The 18,439-nt window shown below is 35.6% G+C and overlaps 3 protein-coding genes across 4 annotated transcripts; 1 reads left to right on the top strand and 2 right to left on the bottom strand.

Moving 5' to 3' along the window:
* Positions 1-1,347: 1,347 nt before the first annotated feature.
* On the bottom strand, positions 1,348-12,396 carry LOC119077012 (protein takeout-like). Its single transcript, XM_037184125.1, has 4 exons — positions 12,031-12,396; positions 1,940-2,177; positions 1,743-1,876; positions 1,348-1,670 (listed from the first exon to the last, which is right to left on the bottom strand). Exons 1-4 carry the CDS (start codon positions 12,104-12,106, stop codon positions 1,366-1,368), a joined length of 753 nt encoding a protein of 250 aa, XP_037040020.1. The 5' UTR covers positions 12,107-12,396; the 3' UTR covers positions 1,348-1,365.
* Positions 12,397-14,837: 2,441 nt separating this feature from the next.
* LOC119077017 (probable RNA-binding protein EIF1AD) lies at positions 14,838-15,646 on the bottom strand. 2 transcript variants are annotated; one of them, XM_037184130.1, is made up of 2 exons: positions 15,466-15,646; positions 14,838-15,397 (listed from the first exon to the last, which is right to left on the bottom strand). In XM_037184130.1, the coding sequence occupies exon 2, from the start codon at positions 15,377-15,379 to the stop codon at positions 14,891-14,893; it is 489 nt and encodes a 162-aa protein (XP_037040025.1). In that variant the 5' UTR covers positions 15,380-15,397; positions 15,466-15,646; the 3' UTR covers positions 14,838-14,890. The 2 variants fall into 2 exon arrangements, with proteins under 2 accessions (XP_037040025.1, XP_037040024.1); XM_037184129.1 differs by having other exon boundaries at positions 14,838-15,391; positions 15,466-15,645.
* A 2,132-nt stretch (positions 15,647-17,778) lies between these two features.
* On the top strand, positions 17,779-18,425 carry LOC119077018. The gene is made up of 2 exons (XM_037184131.1): positions 17,779-18,157; positions 18,276-18,425. The coding sequence occupies exons 1-2, from the start codon at positions 17,915-17,917 to the stop codon at positions 18,381-18,383; spliced, it is 351 nt and encodes a 116-aa protein (XP_037040026.1). The 5' UTR covers positions 17,779-17,914; the 3' UTR covers positions 18,384-18,425.
* The last annotated feature ends 14 nt before the right edge of the window (positions 18,426-18,439 follow it).

Below are 18,439 nucleotides of genomic sequence, written 5' to 3' on the forward strand. Positions count from 1 at the left end.
CAGCTGAAACAGCTGAATGACCTACAAGTAACATTCGTCGAGTATGTATGCAGAAAATGCAGCGGTTGTATTTTAACATTTTTCGGATTCCAAACGTTTACTAATAGTACAACTATTTTGACCAACTTGTGCATCAGTGCAACAAAACTATAGATTTTGACGGTTCAGATACTCTCACTCTGAGGCTTGATTTCCACTTACAAAACAACTTGTCCGTTTTGCCTCCGTTTAGCTAAACCACGCCTCTTTTCTATTGTTTAAAGTGTAAGCGGAATCCATATTGTTACGAAATGTGACGATCCTGAGGAATTCATCCTTTTACGAAATGTAACGTAAATATAGTTTGTTCGATCTTAGAGAATTCGTCCTTTGACGAAATTTAACGTAAAGACGGGTTGTTCGATACTAGGAAATTAATCCTTTTATGAAATATAACACAAATTCGTTATTACGTTATATTTCGCAAAAGGATGAATTCCCTAAAATCGAACAAACTACCTTTACGTTACATTTCGTAAAAGATAATCTCCCTAGGATTGTGTACAAAACAAGTTTAATTTTCAAAATATCCGGATTTTTTATTCAAATTTTTATTTTTCTCTTTATGATACTGTGGCTAAAGGCACCGGGTGCCGATAGTCTCTTTATAATACTGTGGCTAATGGCACCGGGTGCGATTAGCATGTATAATAAAGAGACTGTTAGTTTGTAATAAAGAGACTATTGGCACCCGGTACCATTAGCCACAGTATTATAAAGAGACTATTGGCACCCGGTCTCTTCCTTTTATATTAGAGGATACAATGTACTCAATGGCGTCTTCTATTTTCTTGTATTTGAGGGTACAATGCACTCACTGGCGTAACCGTGGCATAGAAACGTAACCGTGGACACCAATTGTTAGATTTGGTAACTAAACAAAGTTGTTTGAGTCGGTTAATATCAGGTGAAAGTTGAGTGTAGAGTGTCACTGGGCTTTGACAGGGCCTATTTTTGATAATTTAAATTCTCTAAATTATCAAAAATGAAACTTGAGAATTTAGATTATCGAAAAAAATGCTCTGGCTTTTTGGCCATCAACTTACCACCGGCACAGTAAAAATATTTTGGTCAATGATATCAAACCATATAAACCTAAAACAGTGAAACAAGTTAAAATGATAATCTGGCCCTTCGTGGATTGTTAGGGCAGATTCATTGTTTAAACATTCCATTAAAATAGAATAGAAGTAGACAATTCTATCTCCATCTGCCTTCGGCCGGTCGCTATACTTCTTCCTGTAAAGTTCTTGACTTTTAGCCAATGCTACTAAGAAATTAAAACCTCTTTTTCTAAAGTAATTTTATATACAAAATCATTTACTTCTACGAATCCGGAAACAATTCATCGAACGTCACATCTTTCATAATCACATTAACCATTTCCAAAAAGGATTTCGACAAACTTTTCTCCAAACCCGGAATCAATTCGCTTATGAACAGATCAGTGTTCTCGTTGATAAACGCATTTCCGACTTGGCTCAACACCGGATCACCATTGAACAAATTATCTAATTTTAGCTTAGACTTTCCGACTTCCATTTTCACATCCAATTGATTGAATGAAACATATTCGCCACCATTGCGATTGACTCTTTGACCTCGCAATCGAACCACACCACGACTGTTATCTGTACGTCAAAAAAACAACTTTTATGTGTTAGGTGCATCGGATTTTCAGCAGGCACAGTTATTAAACTTACAAAATGTACCAGTAATTGGTCCTTGGCCTTGGATGTTAAACAGCAATAGGCGCATTTTCAATGCATAATTTCCGGTAAAATTTAATTTCGGCAAAAAGACGGAAAAATCGAATGTCAAATTTGGAACGTCAGCTCTGCAGACGAATTAAAAATGAAAAATGATAACCATGCAGTGGTAGGTACAATTTCATTCTTACTTTAATTTCTCAACCACAAAAGCTGTTGGACCATTGACTTGTAAGTTTGTAAACACAGCATTAAATTCAGGACTGGGACGAATGATGATACGATCTAAAGCTAATGGTTCCATTGGCGGCATATGGAAACCGTCACCCAAATCTCCAATGGCCAGTAGCGGTTTGAGTTTGTTGGCTTCGGCAATTATGCATGATTCTATGTTCGGTGTGTTTCTCGAGCATGGCGTTATCGACGATGCTGAAAGAGTAATTGATTGAATGAAAAATTTGTTAAAAGTAAGTTATTAAGCTACATGGAAGACTGGTCCTATAGCAGAGCCTGCATTAATTATAGTAGGGAAAAAAAATTCCTGAATTTTTATGATTTTACTAATTAATGGGTATCAGCAACGCACTACAAGCATGAGTGATAGTAGCTGCCAAATAGAGTACTATTTTATATGCAAAATTTTCCACATTTTTTTACAGTGACAAAATTTGTTTGATATTGATACACTGTCCAGTTTCAGTATTCTATTTAGAGAACAACTCATGCTTGAAGTGGGTTAAAATCGCTTAAAATCGCGAATTGATTCCAATGATTACAATTCCAGAGTTTACATTTACTTATTATATGTGCAACACCTCTATTTTAACCTAGTTCTATATTTTTAGTTTATTTCAAAGAATCATACCCTTTTGTTTGTTGATGGTTTAGTTGTAAAACTAAAAAAAATGTAGTAAGAACGTTTATGCATAAACAGGCCTCCCACGCTTAAAAAATCCTCCTATTTTGGGAGTTTTAGGAGGTTTTTAGTGTTAGGTCTTCGGTCTTAGGAGATTTTTAAGAGCTTTCCTGATAAATTCATCATTGTAGAAATGCTGATAAGCCCTTATTTCTTGTTAAAAACTCATATTTTTCCATTTACAATGGCTATCTCTAAGAAGTCTCTATTACTTGTAACATCCTTCGATTTCCTACGTGCAAAGTATCTATCTCACCCAAAGTTACCAAAAAGCGCTCAATTTTGGACATAGGTTGTAAAAGAGACGAAAAAGTTGGATTGTCTGATTTGAGATGTTTGTCTCGCCATACAAAAGTTTAAACTTTGACAAATTGTGACTAAGTGGGTATTATATATTACAATTTGATCGAGCTATCGTCACTGTACTCACCGAAAATTTTTAGAACTAAATAAAACCAATGAAACTACAAACATACTTAGAGTATACTTTCATTGAATAAAACGAATTCTTAATTTAAAAATGAGTGAGACTCTTCCAAATTGTTTTTTTTTGTAAAGAAACTTATGTCACAAAAATCATGTGTATCTGAATCCAGGATAAACCAACACTAACATTTACTGAATTTCCAAAAACGATTGCTTTATTGTGATCTAAAGAGGATATTCTTTTGAAAAACAGGCAGCCGAAATCGGACGCCTTTTCTAGTGGACTTTTTGATATGTGCCTAGATAGGTATTGGTCCTTAGAAGCCAAAACCACTTACAAAAAAAATCGTCTAAGCTTGTGTGGCTAGTAAGAGTTGACCAAAATCCGAAAACATGCACTTTTGTTATTGAAATTTCTCGTAGGCTACGAAACCTACAAGCTCTTATGGGGTGTCATTAGAAAGGCAATTGCATGTTCTTTCGGGACAGTGAGTTATGAGCAGTTGAAAGTATGGGTAAAAAAAGAATAATTTCGGCGAACTTCTAACGGTTCCCGTGCATCCGAAAAGCAACAGAAACACAAAAAAAGGATTTCTTCAACTGATACTGATCTTAGCTTTCAAATAATAGCAAACATGCACGGGTACTGTTTCGATGAATGCGGTTTTGGAATGAAAATTTGATGCTCAGTATCTCTACTCAAATAATTTTGTGCACGTGAAATGTTTGATGAAAAAATATTTATTTGCAGCAACTTTTAGCTGCTGGTTCACTTTTTCCAAATAATTCTATCTTGACAAAAGGGCACATATTAAAAAGTTCACTAGAAAATGCGTCCGATTTCGGCAGGTCGTATTTTAAAAGAATCCCTCGCGAATCTTTTAAAATATTTTACTCATCCATTGATTGGATTGATCTTGATCCTGATTTATGGAAGTTTATTGAAATTTTCGAAGTCTCATTTTAGGAGATTTAGGAGGTTTTAGGAGGATTTTTGAAATTTTAGGAATTTTAGGAGGTGTGCATAAAGCTTGGTAGTATAACTATATGAGCTGCTAACCTTATGAAGCTCGATAAAGAACATGCTTCAGGCACCCATAACTGTAAAACATATCTTAAATGCCACACCAAAAAATAAAAGGTAACTCAAATGCACGAATTGAATTGATAAACTGAATTCAGAGCAAGTACCTACACATATTGCAGGAAAGACCTAATTGAATGACGATTTGATTATAAAAATTTACATTTGTAGCATACTAATGACGCTTTCAAGTCGGCTAAAACGAAAATTATTATGTCATCGAGACATGCGACATGCATATTACTGTCGTATAGATTGGATATATGTAACAAAATGAAATTGAAACTGTTTGCAGAAAACAAGAAATAGCGAAACGAAAGTTATCAAACACGACAAGTTATTGAACCTGACCTCTGCGGAAGTAAATTGATATGGTGATTGTATGCAGAGTGGATAATTTATTATTGTACGGTCTGGTGCAGAATAGGAATAGACACGCTAGAGGACTTTATCTAATTTTTAAAGAATTCATGACCGACGACAAAGACCGAGGGAGAGTTTCTCTAGTGAACTGAGTTTAACGCCATCCTCAGCAGCATAACACAAAAATGTTTTTTACTTTATCGAATCTAGTCGAAGATTGTTCTGAGTAGATAACGGAGTTGTTAAAGAAAAAATATTTCTTCCAATTCCAATTCCAATTCAAATTGAGTCACTAAAATCTGATGTCGTGCCAAGCATTTAGTGATTCAATACACAATATCGCACGTGGACGTTCAAATACTTAAATTAATTTTACGAGTTAGATTGATGAATAAATCGAATTTAATTGAAGGCCATCGATAAAGCATTTTCTACTCGATCAATCAATATTTTTAGAATTCTCTACATTAAACTAGGCCAAAGAATGTTATTGTTAGCCGTTCAAATGGCCTCAGGTCGGGGTAAAGGGATTTCGGAATGGATTTTTCAGTTGAATAGTGAAAACCCGGGTGAAAATGTCGGTCTCATGAGACCACGAAATACTTATTCTCAACGGTCTAACTCCAGTCTCAAAATTGCTGGAATTTTCATTTCGGTCTCAAAATATTTTTTGTGTGCTAAATACATTTTGGATGAACGAATGAGAATGCTGTAGGCTGAACGAGTAGTCTCTTTTCGATAAATGTCTTTGCCAGACCTTGTGAGGCTGAATGAGTGGTCTCATTGCTTATATGTTTTCAGATCGCTTCAGACGGAACGAGTAGTCTCTTTGCTAACATCTATGCGTGATCTGTACGAGACTGGATGAGTGGTCTCGTAGCAGTTATATCTCCAGATCGCTTGAGACTGAACGAATAGTCTTTTTGCTAACATTTATTTGTGAACAGTGCGAGACTGAATGAGTGGTCTCTGTGGCAGAAAATATTTTTTTGAATTGTGGAGACTGACTGAGTGGTCTCACGATGGAAAAAATATTTCTTTGGACTTGTGAGACTGGACAAGTGGTCTCATTGTAGTTATGTTTTCATTTTGTTTTTTCTTGGACTTGTGCGCCCGGTTGAGACGTCACATTTTCAGAATTTTTTTTCCGTTTCTGAGACCGGTAGAGACGTCTCTTTGCTAGAATAATTTTTGTTGGACTTGTGAGACCGGTTGAGACGTCTCATTGCTAGAATAATTTTTGTTGGACTTGTGCGACCGGTTGAGACGTCTCATTTTCAGAAAATATTTTTTTCCGTTTCTGAGACCGGTAGAGACGTCTCTTTGCTAGAATAATTTTTGTTGGACTTGTGAGACCGGTTGAGACGTCTCATTTTCAGAAAATATTTTTTTCCGTTTCTGAGACCGGTAGAGACGTCTCTTTACTAGAAAAATTTTTGTTGGACTTCTGAGACCGGTTGAGACGTCTCATTTTCAGAAATTATTTTTTTCCGTTTCTGAGACCAGTAGAGACGTCTCTTTACTAGAAAATTTTTTGTTGGACTTGTGAGACCGGTTGAGACGTCTCATTTTCAGAAAATATTTTTTTCCGTTTCTGAGACCGGTAAAACGTCTCTTTGCTAGAATAATTTTTGTTGGACTTGTGAGACCGGTTGAGACGTCTCATTTTCAGAAAATATTTTTTTCCGTTTCTGAGGCCGGTAGAGACGTCTCTTTGCTAAAATAATTTTTGTTGGACTTGTGAGACCGGTTGAGACGTCTCATTTTCAGAAAATATTTTTTTTCACTTCTGAGACCGGTAGAGACGCCTCTTTGCTAGAATAATTTTTGTTGGACTTGTGAGACCGGTTGAGACGTCTCATTTTCAGAAAATATTTTTTTCCGTTTCTGAGACCGGTAGAGACGTCTCGTTACTAGAAAATATTATTTCTGTTTTTGAGACCGGTAGAGACGTCTTTTTGCTCGAATAATTTTTGTTGGACTTTTCGAGACCGATGGAGACGTCTCTTTTTCGTGTGGTCTCACAATGGAAATTTTTTCAAACTAGTGAGACTGACTGAGTGGTCTCATGATGGAAGAAAGTTTCACGTGAAGTCCACTGTAAATTCAAAATGAAACGCACAACAGCTAAATCAAATCGTTGAATTTAATCTACTCGCTTTATTGTCATTTATTTTTTGATTCATTGGTTCATCATTCAAATTCTGAAATGCGCTTATAGCGTGAAGATTAAAAATTTTTCTTCAGAACTGTGAGACCACGATGGAATTTTTTTTTTTTAATTTTGTGAGTGTTAGTGCGTACAAACAATCATTCAATCAAAAAAAAACGAAAATTGTACTTCGGGTTTTGAAATCGAAGTGCAGTGTAGAAATAACAACAGAGACATTCAGTCTGTGCAAGGTTTAGCGAACGAACTAAATAATTTTTGTTCAATTTACGCAAAGTTTTGCTTTCTTCCATCATGAGACCACTCAGTCAGTCTCACTAGTTTGAAAAAATATTTCTTCCATTGTGAGACCACACGAAAAAGAGACGTCTCAACCGGTCTCAGAAGTCCAAAAAAAATTTGTCTAGTAAAGAGACGTCTCTACCGGTCTCAGAAACGGAAAAAAATATTTTCTGAAAATGAGACGTCTCAACCGGTCTCAAACATCCGAAATAATATTTTCTGCCAAAGAGACGTTTCAACCGGTCTCAAAAATCCGAAATAATATTTTCTACTAAAGAGACGTCTCCACCAGTCTCAGAACGGAAAAAAATATTTTCTGAAAATGAGACGTCTCAACCGGTCTCAGAAGTCCAACAAAAATTATTCTAACAAAGAGACGTCTCTACCGGTCTCAGAAGTGAAAAAAAACATTTTCTGAAAAGAGACGTCTCAACCGGTCTCCAAAATCCGAAATAATATTTTCTGCCAAAGAGACGTTTCAACCGGTCTCAAAAATCCGAAATAATATTTTCTACTAAAGAGACGTCTCCACCAGTCTCAGAACGGAAAAAAATATTTTCTGAAAATGAGACGTCTCAACCGGTCTCAGGAGTCCAACAAAAATTATTCTAGCAAAGAGACGTCTCTACCGGTCTCAGAAGTGAAAAAAAACATTTTCTGAAAAAGAGACGTCTCAACCGGTCTCAAAAATCCGAAATAATATTTTCTACCAAAGAGACTTTTCAACCGGTCTCAAAAATCCGAAATAATATTTTCTACTAAAGAGACGTCTCCACCAGTCTCAGAACGGAAAAAAATATTTTCTGAAAATGAAACGTCTCAACCGGTCTCAGAAGTCCAACAAAAATTATTCTAGCAAAGAGACGTCTCTACCGGTCTCAGAAGTGAAAAAAAAAACATTTTCTGAAAAAGAGACGTATCAACCGGTCTCAAAAATCCGAAATAATATTTTCTACTAAAAAAACGTCTCCGCCGGTCTCAAAAATCCTAAACAATATTTTTTACCAAAGAGACGTTTCAACCGGTCTCGCACTGTCCACCCATATTTATTAGCGATGAGACTACGCACTTAGTCTAAAGCGATCTGGAAACCTAACTACAATGAGACCTTTCATCCAGTCTCAGCATTTGTAACAACGGTTCAAAAATAGAACTACCAGTACATATGTCAGATTTAGCAGCAAGCGTAAGGTCGTTGGCGGTCCGCACTGGAAAGTTAAGCATCATTGGTCGCGGTTAGTACTTGGATGGGTGACCGGAAAAAACATCACGAAATAAAAAAAAGGTAAAAATAAAATTCATAAATTCATAAAATTTACTAACACTTCTCTACATTTACAATAGCGAATTATAAAAAAAATGAAAAGCGGTGGCCATCTGTTGACTCAATAAAGAAGTATACGAACAAAAAACTCGAAAAATGAGAGAAGTCTCAAACAGTCTAAAAAAAACTCGAATATGAGAGAAGTCTCAAACAGTCTAAAAAAGGCTCGAATATGAGAGACGTTTCAAACAGTCTAAAAAAACTCGAATATGGGAGACGTCTCAAACAGTCTAAAAAAAGCTCGAATATGGGAGACGTTTCAAACAGTCTAAAAAAAATCTATTTTTTCCTGTCTTTAAAATAGCAATTCGCAATGAGACCACTCAGTCAGTCTCACCAGGTCTAGCAAATCCAAAAAGAGACCACTCAGTCAGTCTCACCAGGTCTAGCAAATTCAAAACGAGACCACTCAGTCAGTCTCACCAGGTCTAGCAAATCCAAAACGAGACCACTCAGTCAGTCTCACCAGGTCTAGCAAATCCAAAACGAGACCACTCAGTCAGTCTCACCAGGTCTAGCAAATCCAAAACGAGACCACTCAGTCAGTCTCACCAGGTCTAGCAAATCCAAAACGAGACCACTCAAACAGTCTCACCAGGTCTAGCAAATCCAAAACGAGACCACTCAGTCAGTCTCACCAGGTCTAGCAAATCCAAAACGAGACCACTCAGTCAGTCTCACCAGGTCTAGCAAATCCAAAACGAGACCACTCAGTCAGTCTCACCAGGTCTAGCAAATCCAAAATGAGACTAATCAGTCAGTCTCACCAGGTCTAGCAAATCCAAAACGAGACCACTCAGTCAGTCTCACCAGGTCTAGCAAATCCAAAATGAGACCACTCACTTAGTTTCAGGACGTCTCGCAAATTCAAAACCATTCTCGAATGAGACGTCTCACCATTCTCGGATGAATTCCGATGAACAATCTCGATGAATTTTCGGTCTCAAAGGTCAAAAATACGTAGTCTCACTGCCATACAAGCGAACCGGTCTAAAATAGGTCTCAGAGACCACTTTTTTTTTCACCCGGGAAAGCTCTGCGTGTCATTAAACTCTATAAGTGTGAATAGTTGTAAACCATTTCCTGTTTGTTTACATTTTTGTGAGAACATAAAGCAAAACTCGTATCCAAATGTTGTCGCACCAAACTATTAATTCAAAAAGCCGTGGAATACTGATAACGTATACCCAGGCTGTTTGTATATTAGCAGTCATACCAAACAACATTCATCAGCTTTAATTTTCGCCTTCAAAATAAATGAATCTAATTAAAAGAAGCGAATAGAGGAGACGATATTTTTTGGAATGTTTTTCCACTTCCATAAAATCGGAAATTTCAACATTTATCGAGTTAATGTGACTATTAAATCGAAATAAGAAGTCGTTCACATTATCCTGAGTGATGACGACTTAAAGGAATCAAAAGTTTGTTGCACTTTTACGGCTTTAAGCTGCCTTTTTCAATCCAAAATCACAAGGTCAATTAACTGCAAATATTTGGTCAAAACAAAAACGATAACCGACAAAAAAAATAACAAATTGTATTGAAGACCAAATAAAATATTTTTGTTTGAAATGGTGTATGAATTAGTCAAAATATTGGAATTGATTAGCATATTTAATGCGGCGATTATTTTTGTTGACGTGAACACTTTGCAAGTAAATTAGGACCTTAGTTTCAAACGCTCAATGTTCATCATCAATCTCTATAGGTATTCCTGCGCGATATTGAAATGTCCATTCTGTTTGGTTCATGTAGGGAGAGACAATCGGAATTTATTTATATTTCGAAAATGTTGATACTTCTTCGATTGGATACTTATATGCGTTGTCTTTTATAAAATTGTAGCAAAAGATTTTGTTTCCATCTGATCGAAATACGTATAAAGAGTTAATTGAGACTCAAATGCTGTCCATCTGTAGATGGTTAAATAATATCAAATACCGTCAATGAATTAGTTGACCGTTCAATACCTGGACTAAAGATCAATTTGATCCTTACTCCATGTATTGACCGAAATTTTATCATACGAGAACCCATACAACATCTCCGAGACTGTTGTCGCCCAATAAAATGCAATTTCCAACTATTTTCCTGAGGTTTACACAACGTTTCTCACGACAGGGACGAAGATTCAGCTGTGATGAGAAAATGACTATTTTCTCGCCTGTGGTTTGAAAGACTCATTCTCTCATCTGTATCTAATGTTTGAGGTACATCAAGGACCAGTACCTTGTACCTTCAGATTGATAAACCCAGCTTTCGATTATTTTTATTCATTTTGAAAGTGAAACCGTTTTTGTTTCACATCGCAATAAACTAGTACAAGAATCTAAGTCCAGCATCGCCACAAATAGACCGGATTTGAGATTTATTCGGACCCAAAAAAAAAGTTATAGAAAAAATATTGTGGCAGTCCTAATATCCCATTTTCTATCATTTTCCCCGAACGTTTTACACTTTATAGTCTGTGAACGCAATAATGAAATTAGCTCATTACCTAATCTCCATTGGTACTGTTCGTGCAGTTAATATCAATTGCTGTACTACGTAAAAATGACAAAACAATGCAAAACAGCTCATTCAAGCAAGGGGACAGGGCAGAGCCTATTTTTCAAAAATTTTTAGAATTTTTATTTTTCCATACTTTTCTAAATTTGGGCCTATCCGGTCTATCTCAGAGTATGTGTAGTAGAAAACAGGATGTGTTAATTTAAGTTTTCTTTATTTTCCCAATTCCTAAAACCCTGCATCAAATATTAATTGTACACCAATTAGGAATCAATAAAACGTTCTTTTTGGAAAGCAATAAAAGTTGAAACCGTTGGGTTTTCTAGAAAGATGTTCAACGATTTTTATTTTCATTATGTAACAATTTAATTATTGTTTTTTAAAACGAGTGAATTCATTATGTTATACAGCAGCCCAATAATACTGTTTGGATGGCGCCATCACCACCTATGAAAACTTGATATATTTTTTTAGAAAGACCGGCGAAGCAAACTTTTATTAACTTCTAAAAAGAAACTTTTTATTGATTACTAATTGGTGTAAAATAATCATTGATAATGATGAACGGTGGCAAGTATAAATTCGCAAGAAATGCAAATCGTCATACTCCAATGTAAAACTATTTATCACATTTTTGAATAACTTTAGGAAAAAGGAGTCAGCTAGAACAGAGGCTTCTAGGACAACGGATTCAGATTTTACATTAATCAGATTCCTAAAAGACTTTACATACCGTTCTCTTTCCAATCATTGAGATCATCAAATATAAGTCTAACAAATGGAGATGGTCAAGAACCTTCAGTTTTGCCAGCCTCATTTCTTAACGGCAAAATTTGATAGCATTTCTTTTCGACATATTAAAACGACTGATCACGCAGTAAAATTTTGTTGTGGTGAGTCGAAATCCGAGGTAAAATGTTGAAGTTGATCAAAATTATGCAAGGTAATAAGAACAGCTATAAAATGTTTTTTTTTTCTGCTGACGAATTATTCAAAAATACACTAATCGACCTTCGTTTGATTGTATCTGGTGGCTTAGCAAATATTTGTGTGTAATTTCGGTTTGTTTACAAAATGAACAGATTATTTTACCATCGAAAGAACTCTATACCAAATATTGGGACAAAAAAAAGATTTATTTTTCTGTCCGAGAAATACTAATATTTAATTTTAATTAGAATTTAAATCTTATTTTCAGTTACTTACGTAAACGACCAAAACAATTTAGTATTAGACTCAAAAACACTATACAGCAAACAATGACATTATTTCTTCGAATCATTTTATTTTTATGTTTTGAATAAATTCCAAACCCCGTGATATTCTTCTTAAAATTCTTTTTTTTAAGTTAAACAAAAGCGTACAAATAATGACTAACGATTTTATATTTAAAAAAAAATTAAATTAAAATTTAGTGACTGGACACCACAACAACGGATCTTATAAATCAAAATTTCAATCTGATCAGTTCGACAATCAAAAACTAACTGACGCTGAACATTTTGCGGTAGACTTTTATTTTATGTCTGGTGTGTATCTTTTGATTATGATGTGTGAAAGAAAATCTGAGCAAAAACAAAAGAGCTGGATGTTCGTAGTATAACAATATTCAACTGGTATTTCTTTGAATACATAAAACGAACAGGTATAAATATACTACGATATTATACAAACGGCTGACGACGACGCAGCGAACATAAAAGTTGTAGTAAAAATTTTGAGAATTCAATTGGTTAAACTTTAAAATGCTAATGTTTGACGATATTGTTGAATTTTTGCATAAATTTAGTCGCAAAGGAAATAGCCACTGCACATGCTTCGGACAGGAAAATCGTTGGTATTTTCCAATAACAAAACTAAAAACTTATATTTCTCGGTTATAGATGCGTAATACAGTGGTTTTCCATTCATAATAGTCGTCTAATTAAACCCATTACGCCTCTGGACATAATTTCGGTGTAGCATCGATATCGTATTTTAATGGGTCTCATTAGAAGTCAGTAAGAAATCCACTAGACACAATGTGAATATGAAATACAGAGAACGAGGTGTCATTGAAACAATGTCATATAATAAATTTATACATTAAAAATGACAAAAGTCATAGCAGTAAATTTAAAAAAAAAATCTTAAAAAACGACAGACAATAAGGGGAGTGCCACAGATATATTTTCATCTTTTTCATATGTTTTGATTTTTATTATGAATATGAATCACTTCGTGATTACCAATCTTTTTAACCTGACTAATTAACGCCAGGGATGAACCTCGCGATGAACTTCGTGATTCCAAATCTTTTTAACCTGACTAATGACGTTAAAAAGATTGGGAATCACGGAATCACGAAGTTGTTCATTTCGTGCAATCAGCATCCCTGGCGTCAATTAGTCAAGTTAAAAAGATTGGGAATCACGCAATCAGCATCCATGGCGTCAATTAGTCAGGTTAAAAAGATTGGGAATCACGAAATTTTTATTATTTTATTTATCTGATTGAACTAGTAATTTGAAAATTTACTGCTGTCTCGTGTAACGGACCAGAGGACACGACTGAAGATGATTGAAGATGGTTAGACCACGCTAACATCTGACCGCCACTGCATCCGGAGGTCGAAACAGCATTTTATCTCCATTTTCGCTTCACGCGAACCATGGGAAAGTGAAGCGCAATTTGGCTTTGTTTGATTTTCTTTATCTCTGTGCCACAAAGTACCAAATACTGTCGATGATTGTCTATTCGGTTTGTTCAATTCATGCAATCAGCATCCCTGGCGTCAATTGGTCAGGTTAAAAAGATTGGGAATCACGAAGTCGCACAGAACTTTAAATTTTCGAGTTATCGTTAACAGCGTTATTATACTTAATTAGTACTTCAAAGCAAGGCTGCAAACTTTGGGGAGGTCACGCAGATCGTCATTTTATTAGATACGTGGGAACACACCACTTTTGAAGATTTTACATGTAAAAAAAATTCACCATATCGTCACGGCGCGGCGACGAGAATCGTCGAAGTAGGTGAATTTGTATATGAAATCCGTCATTTTATCGTCACCCGCGTATCTGCATCTGCATGACCTCCACAAAGTTTACAGCCTTGCTACAAAGTACAACAATGCAAATGTGAGCATTGATTTCGTGGAATTTTACATACACTTTCTATGATTGGAATTCGATGTTTTAAGTATTAGCCAAAAATTCTTTTTATCTGTTTGGCTGTGAGGCTATCTGTGAGCAAATTCCATCATCTTCCTCAGCGAGGAATTGTCTCTTATTTTGTATTGTCGTCGAAAACCATGGATTCGATGTCGACAAAACTTGACTAATATTTCTGTACCTAAGTCAAATAAAAAAATCTCAAAAATAGAAAGAGAGTGAACTTAATGGCTGAATCGTCTCTCAGTTACTGCTTAGATGATTAACCTGATAAACCAAATGTTAATCAAGTGATTGACAGAAGATGAACTTAATCTTTGACATAAAATAGCCATTAATTAATCAATATTAATCAACAAAAAATTCACCAAATAGTCAAATGTCTAAATAGATCAAATTTTTGGACATATCTAAACCATCCCCCACAAAAATGGGAATCCTTCAAAGTAATTCCTAATGTGTTGGTTAAATAAGTGAAGTAAAAGATTATATGTTTAGGACAAGGCCAGGTTAAAACGAGCATTATTATCACTATCCCCACCTCGAAATGGTGGCGAAATAGTGGCATTTTGGGCATCCTACTTTTTTTTTCTCGAAGAAGAACTCAGAACATGTCGGTGGCAAGTGTTTATTAGGTAAATTCGATAGATCTTATGGATTTGATTCCCCAGTTACTTATTTTCCTCGCAATGTCCACATAATATGGCGGCTGAAAGTAAGCGTTTTTCGCTTTAGAACTATGCGTCTTAGTATTATATAAGAAATCATAGAAAATATTGTTCCGCTTGTATTGTAAATGAGACACATAGGCAGCTCGTTGCATTCAGAATAATTATGCACTGACATTAACGAAACAAAGAGTTGATTTGACCAAAATTTAATGTATTTCCTAAAAATATACAGCACCTTATGTATCAGTCTTCATCGCTATCTTCATCTGACTCGCTACTTTCATATACATTTGGCTTCCGATTCATATTCGGCACGAGCCCATCATCATCATCATCATCGTCATCCTCACCATCGTCACTTTCACTATGTGTAGTAACAGCAGCAGCCTCCTTTTCTTTATCACCAGAAAATTTATTCGGCCAAATGCCATCCTTTCTAAATTCTTTGATGTGCTGCGGAGTCAGAATGCGTACAATTTCTGCCTTCACCTTATCACCTTCTTCGATTGGTTCGATGATGACAAAATCACCCCGTTTGATCCAGACGTTTTTCCGGAATTTTGTCGGCATCGACACTAGAAACGGTTCGTCGCCAACGCTCGGTTCGACCTCATGCAAATTGTTACCTTTGCTGCTCAGCACCTTGGCAATTTGTTGATTGTTGGAAGGATGTTCAAAATCATCGGCCAGCATTTCTTTCATGACATGTTTACGTTTGGTTACACGCGACATGATTTTCAGCTTCTATATCTGAAATAGAAGTTTGAAAGAAAATGTAAGTTGATTTGATTCCGCGAACTGTTCAGAGACAAACGAACCGTAAATGTGAGGTATTAATTTCAGTAATGTGTGTGTTCTGTGTTTAATAACTTTTCTTAACTTTAAATTCATTAAAAAGTTGTAATTTTCCACAATTTATATGAAACACGGTACCGTGTGTACAAAAATGCGGATTGTGACACTTGATGAAATAGTTTCAAGTGTCAATGCAGTGTTCGCAGTGCTCAAATTGATTTGTAGGAAAGAAGATGACAGTGATGACAGTCTTTCCGTAAGACAATACCTTTTTTGGGAGACGATTTAGAATTACTTTTCCCGAGTTAATTTTACTAAGGCTTTTCAAAATGGATGCCTACAGAATCCAAATTAATTTCTCACTTTTCTCACCCAAAAAGATCGTGAAAAATGGTTGACATAAATATTGACATAAAATGTATGAGCCATCTGTCAAATATTTTTCACTCTTGATGTAAACGCTTATTTTTCATGCATTTTACGAGGTTTCACGCTCTATGTACTAGCCTAACTTTGTAACTTTGTACTAAGGTTAAGGATAGTGAAAAATGAACCAATGCAAAATATGACATAAAATGTATGAGTTATCTGTCAAATATTCTGCAAACTCGATGTAAACGTAATGTTAATTTAATTATATATTTATCGTGTGGTTCTATCAAACAAAAATTTTCATAAAAAACAACGAAATCGCATAAATAACAATATAACACCGTTCATATGCTTAAACCATCAAGTAATCGGTTCGAAAGCAACAGATGTAGTCCGGGATGTCCTTATGCGGGACAAAATTCTTAGTATGCTTTACTACTTGTGGATAAAAAGAACCGATCGGTTTTTCCCTATACCGAGAATCTTCCACCGGAATTACTTCTGGCTTCAATGTAATCATGTATAGAAAACCAGGCATTACTCACTAGCCCATACAACATTTTTTATGTTTGCCATTGCGGAACAAGATGTTTATGTTCTGTTTTCAATTCATCTACATTTGTTCTGAAATGCTTTGTCAATTGTTGTCAAGGACTGATAGAATTTGTGAACTGGAAATAGTGGATCTCTTTAGGAGAACTATTGGACCGTTTGTCATGAAAATCAGTCACATCATTACAAATACCTAGCGATCACTTCACTTTAGACTAGAATTTATAAGACGAAGTATTTTAGGTTGAAATCTACATGATCAGAACGCAAATTCTTAGATATCTTATTTTTATTTTATTTTTATTTATTTTTATTCGTTTTACGATCAACAAACAGGCCGAAGCCCAATAACATGTCAATCAGAAATTTAGAAAAAAAAAGAATATTCAAATCCGAATCACATAACAAAATTAGAAAATAGTTCAAAACCAGAAATTCCAAAAACTAATATGCAAGATGAGATTTGACAAGCTCCTTATACACTGAAAACCTGCCATCAAAAATATCCAACTCTGAGAAGAACATGTCGTGATGCTCCTGCAGCCGATAAATAGGACAATTTCTCTGGATGTTTGTTAGTTTTGAATTTCGGCAGATAGAAGACGGCTCTTCGTCGTGTCGACTTATTCCGGTGATCAAATGCGAGCTGATTGCGTAGATTGGAGTCGATACGGTAATGGATCAACTTGTAGAGAGCCAATTCATCATTCTCAACTCGTCTAGATTCCAAAGAATGCATTTTGAGAACTCTAAGTCGCTGGTCGTATGATGTTCCATGCTAAATTTGAAGTACAGCATTCTGGATTTTTTTTTTTTGCACACGTTCGATTTGACTGGTAGAATTGTGATAAAACGGACTCCAAACTGATGAGCAATATTCAAATCTACTTCGGAATATCCTAAGGTATTGTGTGTCTCAATTTGAAACAAGCAAGGCGCTGTCTCTGAAATAGAAATATTGTAAAACAGGTATTCAAGCAAATTTGAAAGTTTATTGATATTTTTTTAAGAAAGCTGCATTGGTTTTGACAACTTTTTCTATTTCTGTAGAAAACGGGTATTCCCTAAATTGAGGCCTTGTGTACTCATCTTTAAAAATTCGTAATTTGGCAGTTCTTATGGGATTTTATACATGCAACTGTCAACTTACGAATATTAGGAGTTACGAAAATACGAGAATGGTCATTTGGGTTTAGGTTTGTTCCAAGTAACTGTATACACGAATTTTGACTGGCCGAACGAACACAATTTCACCCACAGAGATCGGTTTTCATATAAAAGTTGATGAGGTTATGTCTCAATGGATGAAATTTGACAGTAATTTAACAATTCGTATGGCCTTAGAACAGGCCATATACATCATAAAAACGTTTAGACAATACGATTCCTTGGAAAATAAGTGACACCTCTGACAACACTGGATGGTGAAATAGATTTTGGCGCGACACTCGTAACACACTGCACAACGAAGTCGCAAACATCTAGCTTGAAGCATAAATACAAATTCGTTTCAATTTCACAAATTGAGTAAATATTTAACAAAACAAAATGTTGTCATCAACGAGTCGTAGCATCGTCAACGGAAACTTGTTACGCCGTTTCCTCAACCAACGCGTAAACATCATGGTTAACATTGAAGATATCGATTCGATCGGCACAACACTAACGGGAAAGACCACCGACAATCAGTCCATCCAAGTTTGCCTCTCCGAGCCGGTAACGTCGCCAATTAATGGCTGGGTCGAAATAATTGGTGTTCCGACCGGATCCGATCGAATAAACTGTGAAGAGGTTGGTAGACCCGCCCGCATATTGTTTTCATTTCTTTTGTTATCTTGTGGTGTTGTTAAACAACAGTAAAATGGAAAAAAGTTATGTTGTCTGATGGTCATGTACCTTTTCCTTTCAGGTGATCCTTTTCGAAGAGCGTGATGGTGACGAGGGTTTCGACACGGATTCATATGATATGCTCGTACAGTTTTTAAATAATTGTGAGGATGTGTTCAAGTCAGGTTGATAATTTTTAAGGCTTATAATAAAACTGTAACTGTAACACCAACAAAGGCGCTTTGG

Source organism: Bradysia coprophila, unplaced genomic scaffold (genome assembly GCF_014529535.1).
Source record: "Bradysia coprophila strain Holo2 unplaced genomic scaffold, BU_Bcop_v1 contig_232, whole genome shotgun sequence".
In the NCBI taxonomy this organism is placed as follows: Eukaryota; Metazoa; Arthropoda; class Insecta; order Diptera; family Sciaridae; genus Bradysia; species Bradysia coprophila.

Coding starts and splice junctions, on each gene's coding strand:
- LOC119077012 (XM_037184125.1), bottom strand. CDS start 12,106: ATGATTCGAAGAAATAATGTCATTGTTTGCTGTATAGTGTTTTTGAGT. Junction 1,877..1,939: donor TTTGTGGTTGAGAAATTAAA/GTAAGAATGAAA, acceptor ATTCGTCTGCAG/AGCTGACGTTCCAAATTTGA. Junction 1,671..1,742: donor ACCAATTACTGGTACATTTT/GTAAGTTTAATA, acceptor TTTGACGTACAG/ATAACAGTCGTGGTGTGGTT.
- LOC119077017 (XM_037184130.1), bottom strand. CDS start 15,379: ATGTCGCGTGTAACCAAACGTAAACATGTCATGAAAGAAATGCTGGCC.
- LOC119077018 (XM_037184131.1), top strand. CDS start 17,915: ATGTTGTCATCAACGAGTCGTAGCATCGTCAACGGAAACTTGTTACGC. Junction 18,158..18,275: donor ATCGAATAAACTGTGAAGAG/GTTGGTAGACCC, acceptor TTTTCCTTTCAG/GTGATCCTTTTCGAAGAGCG.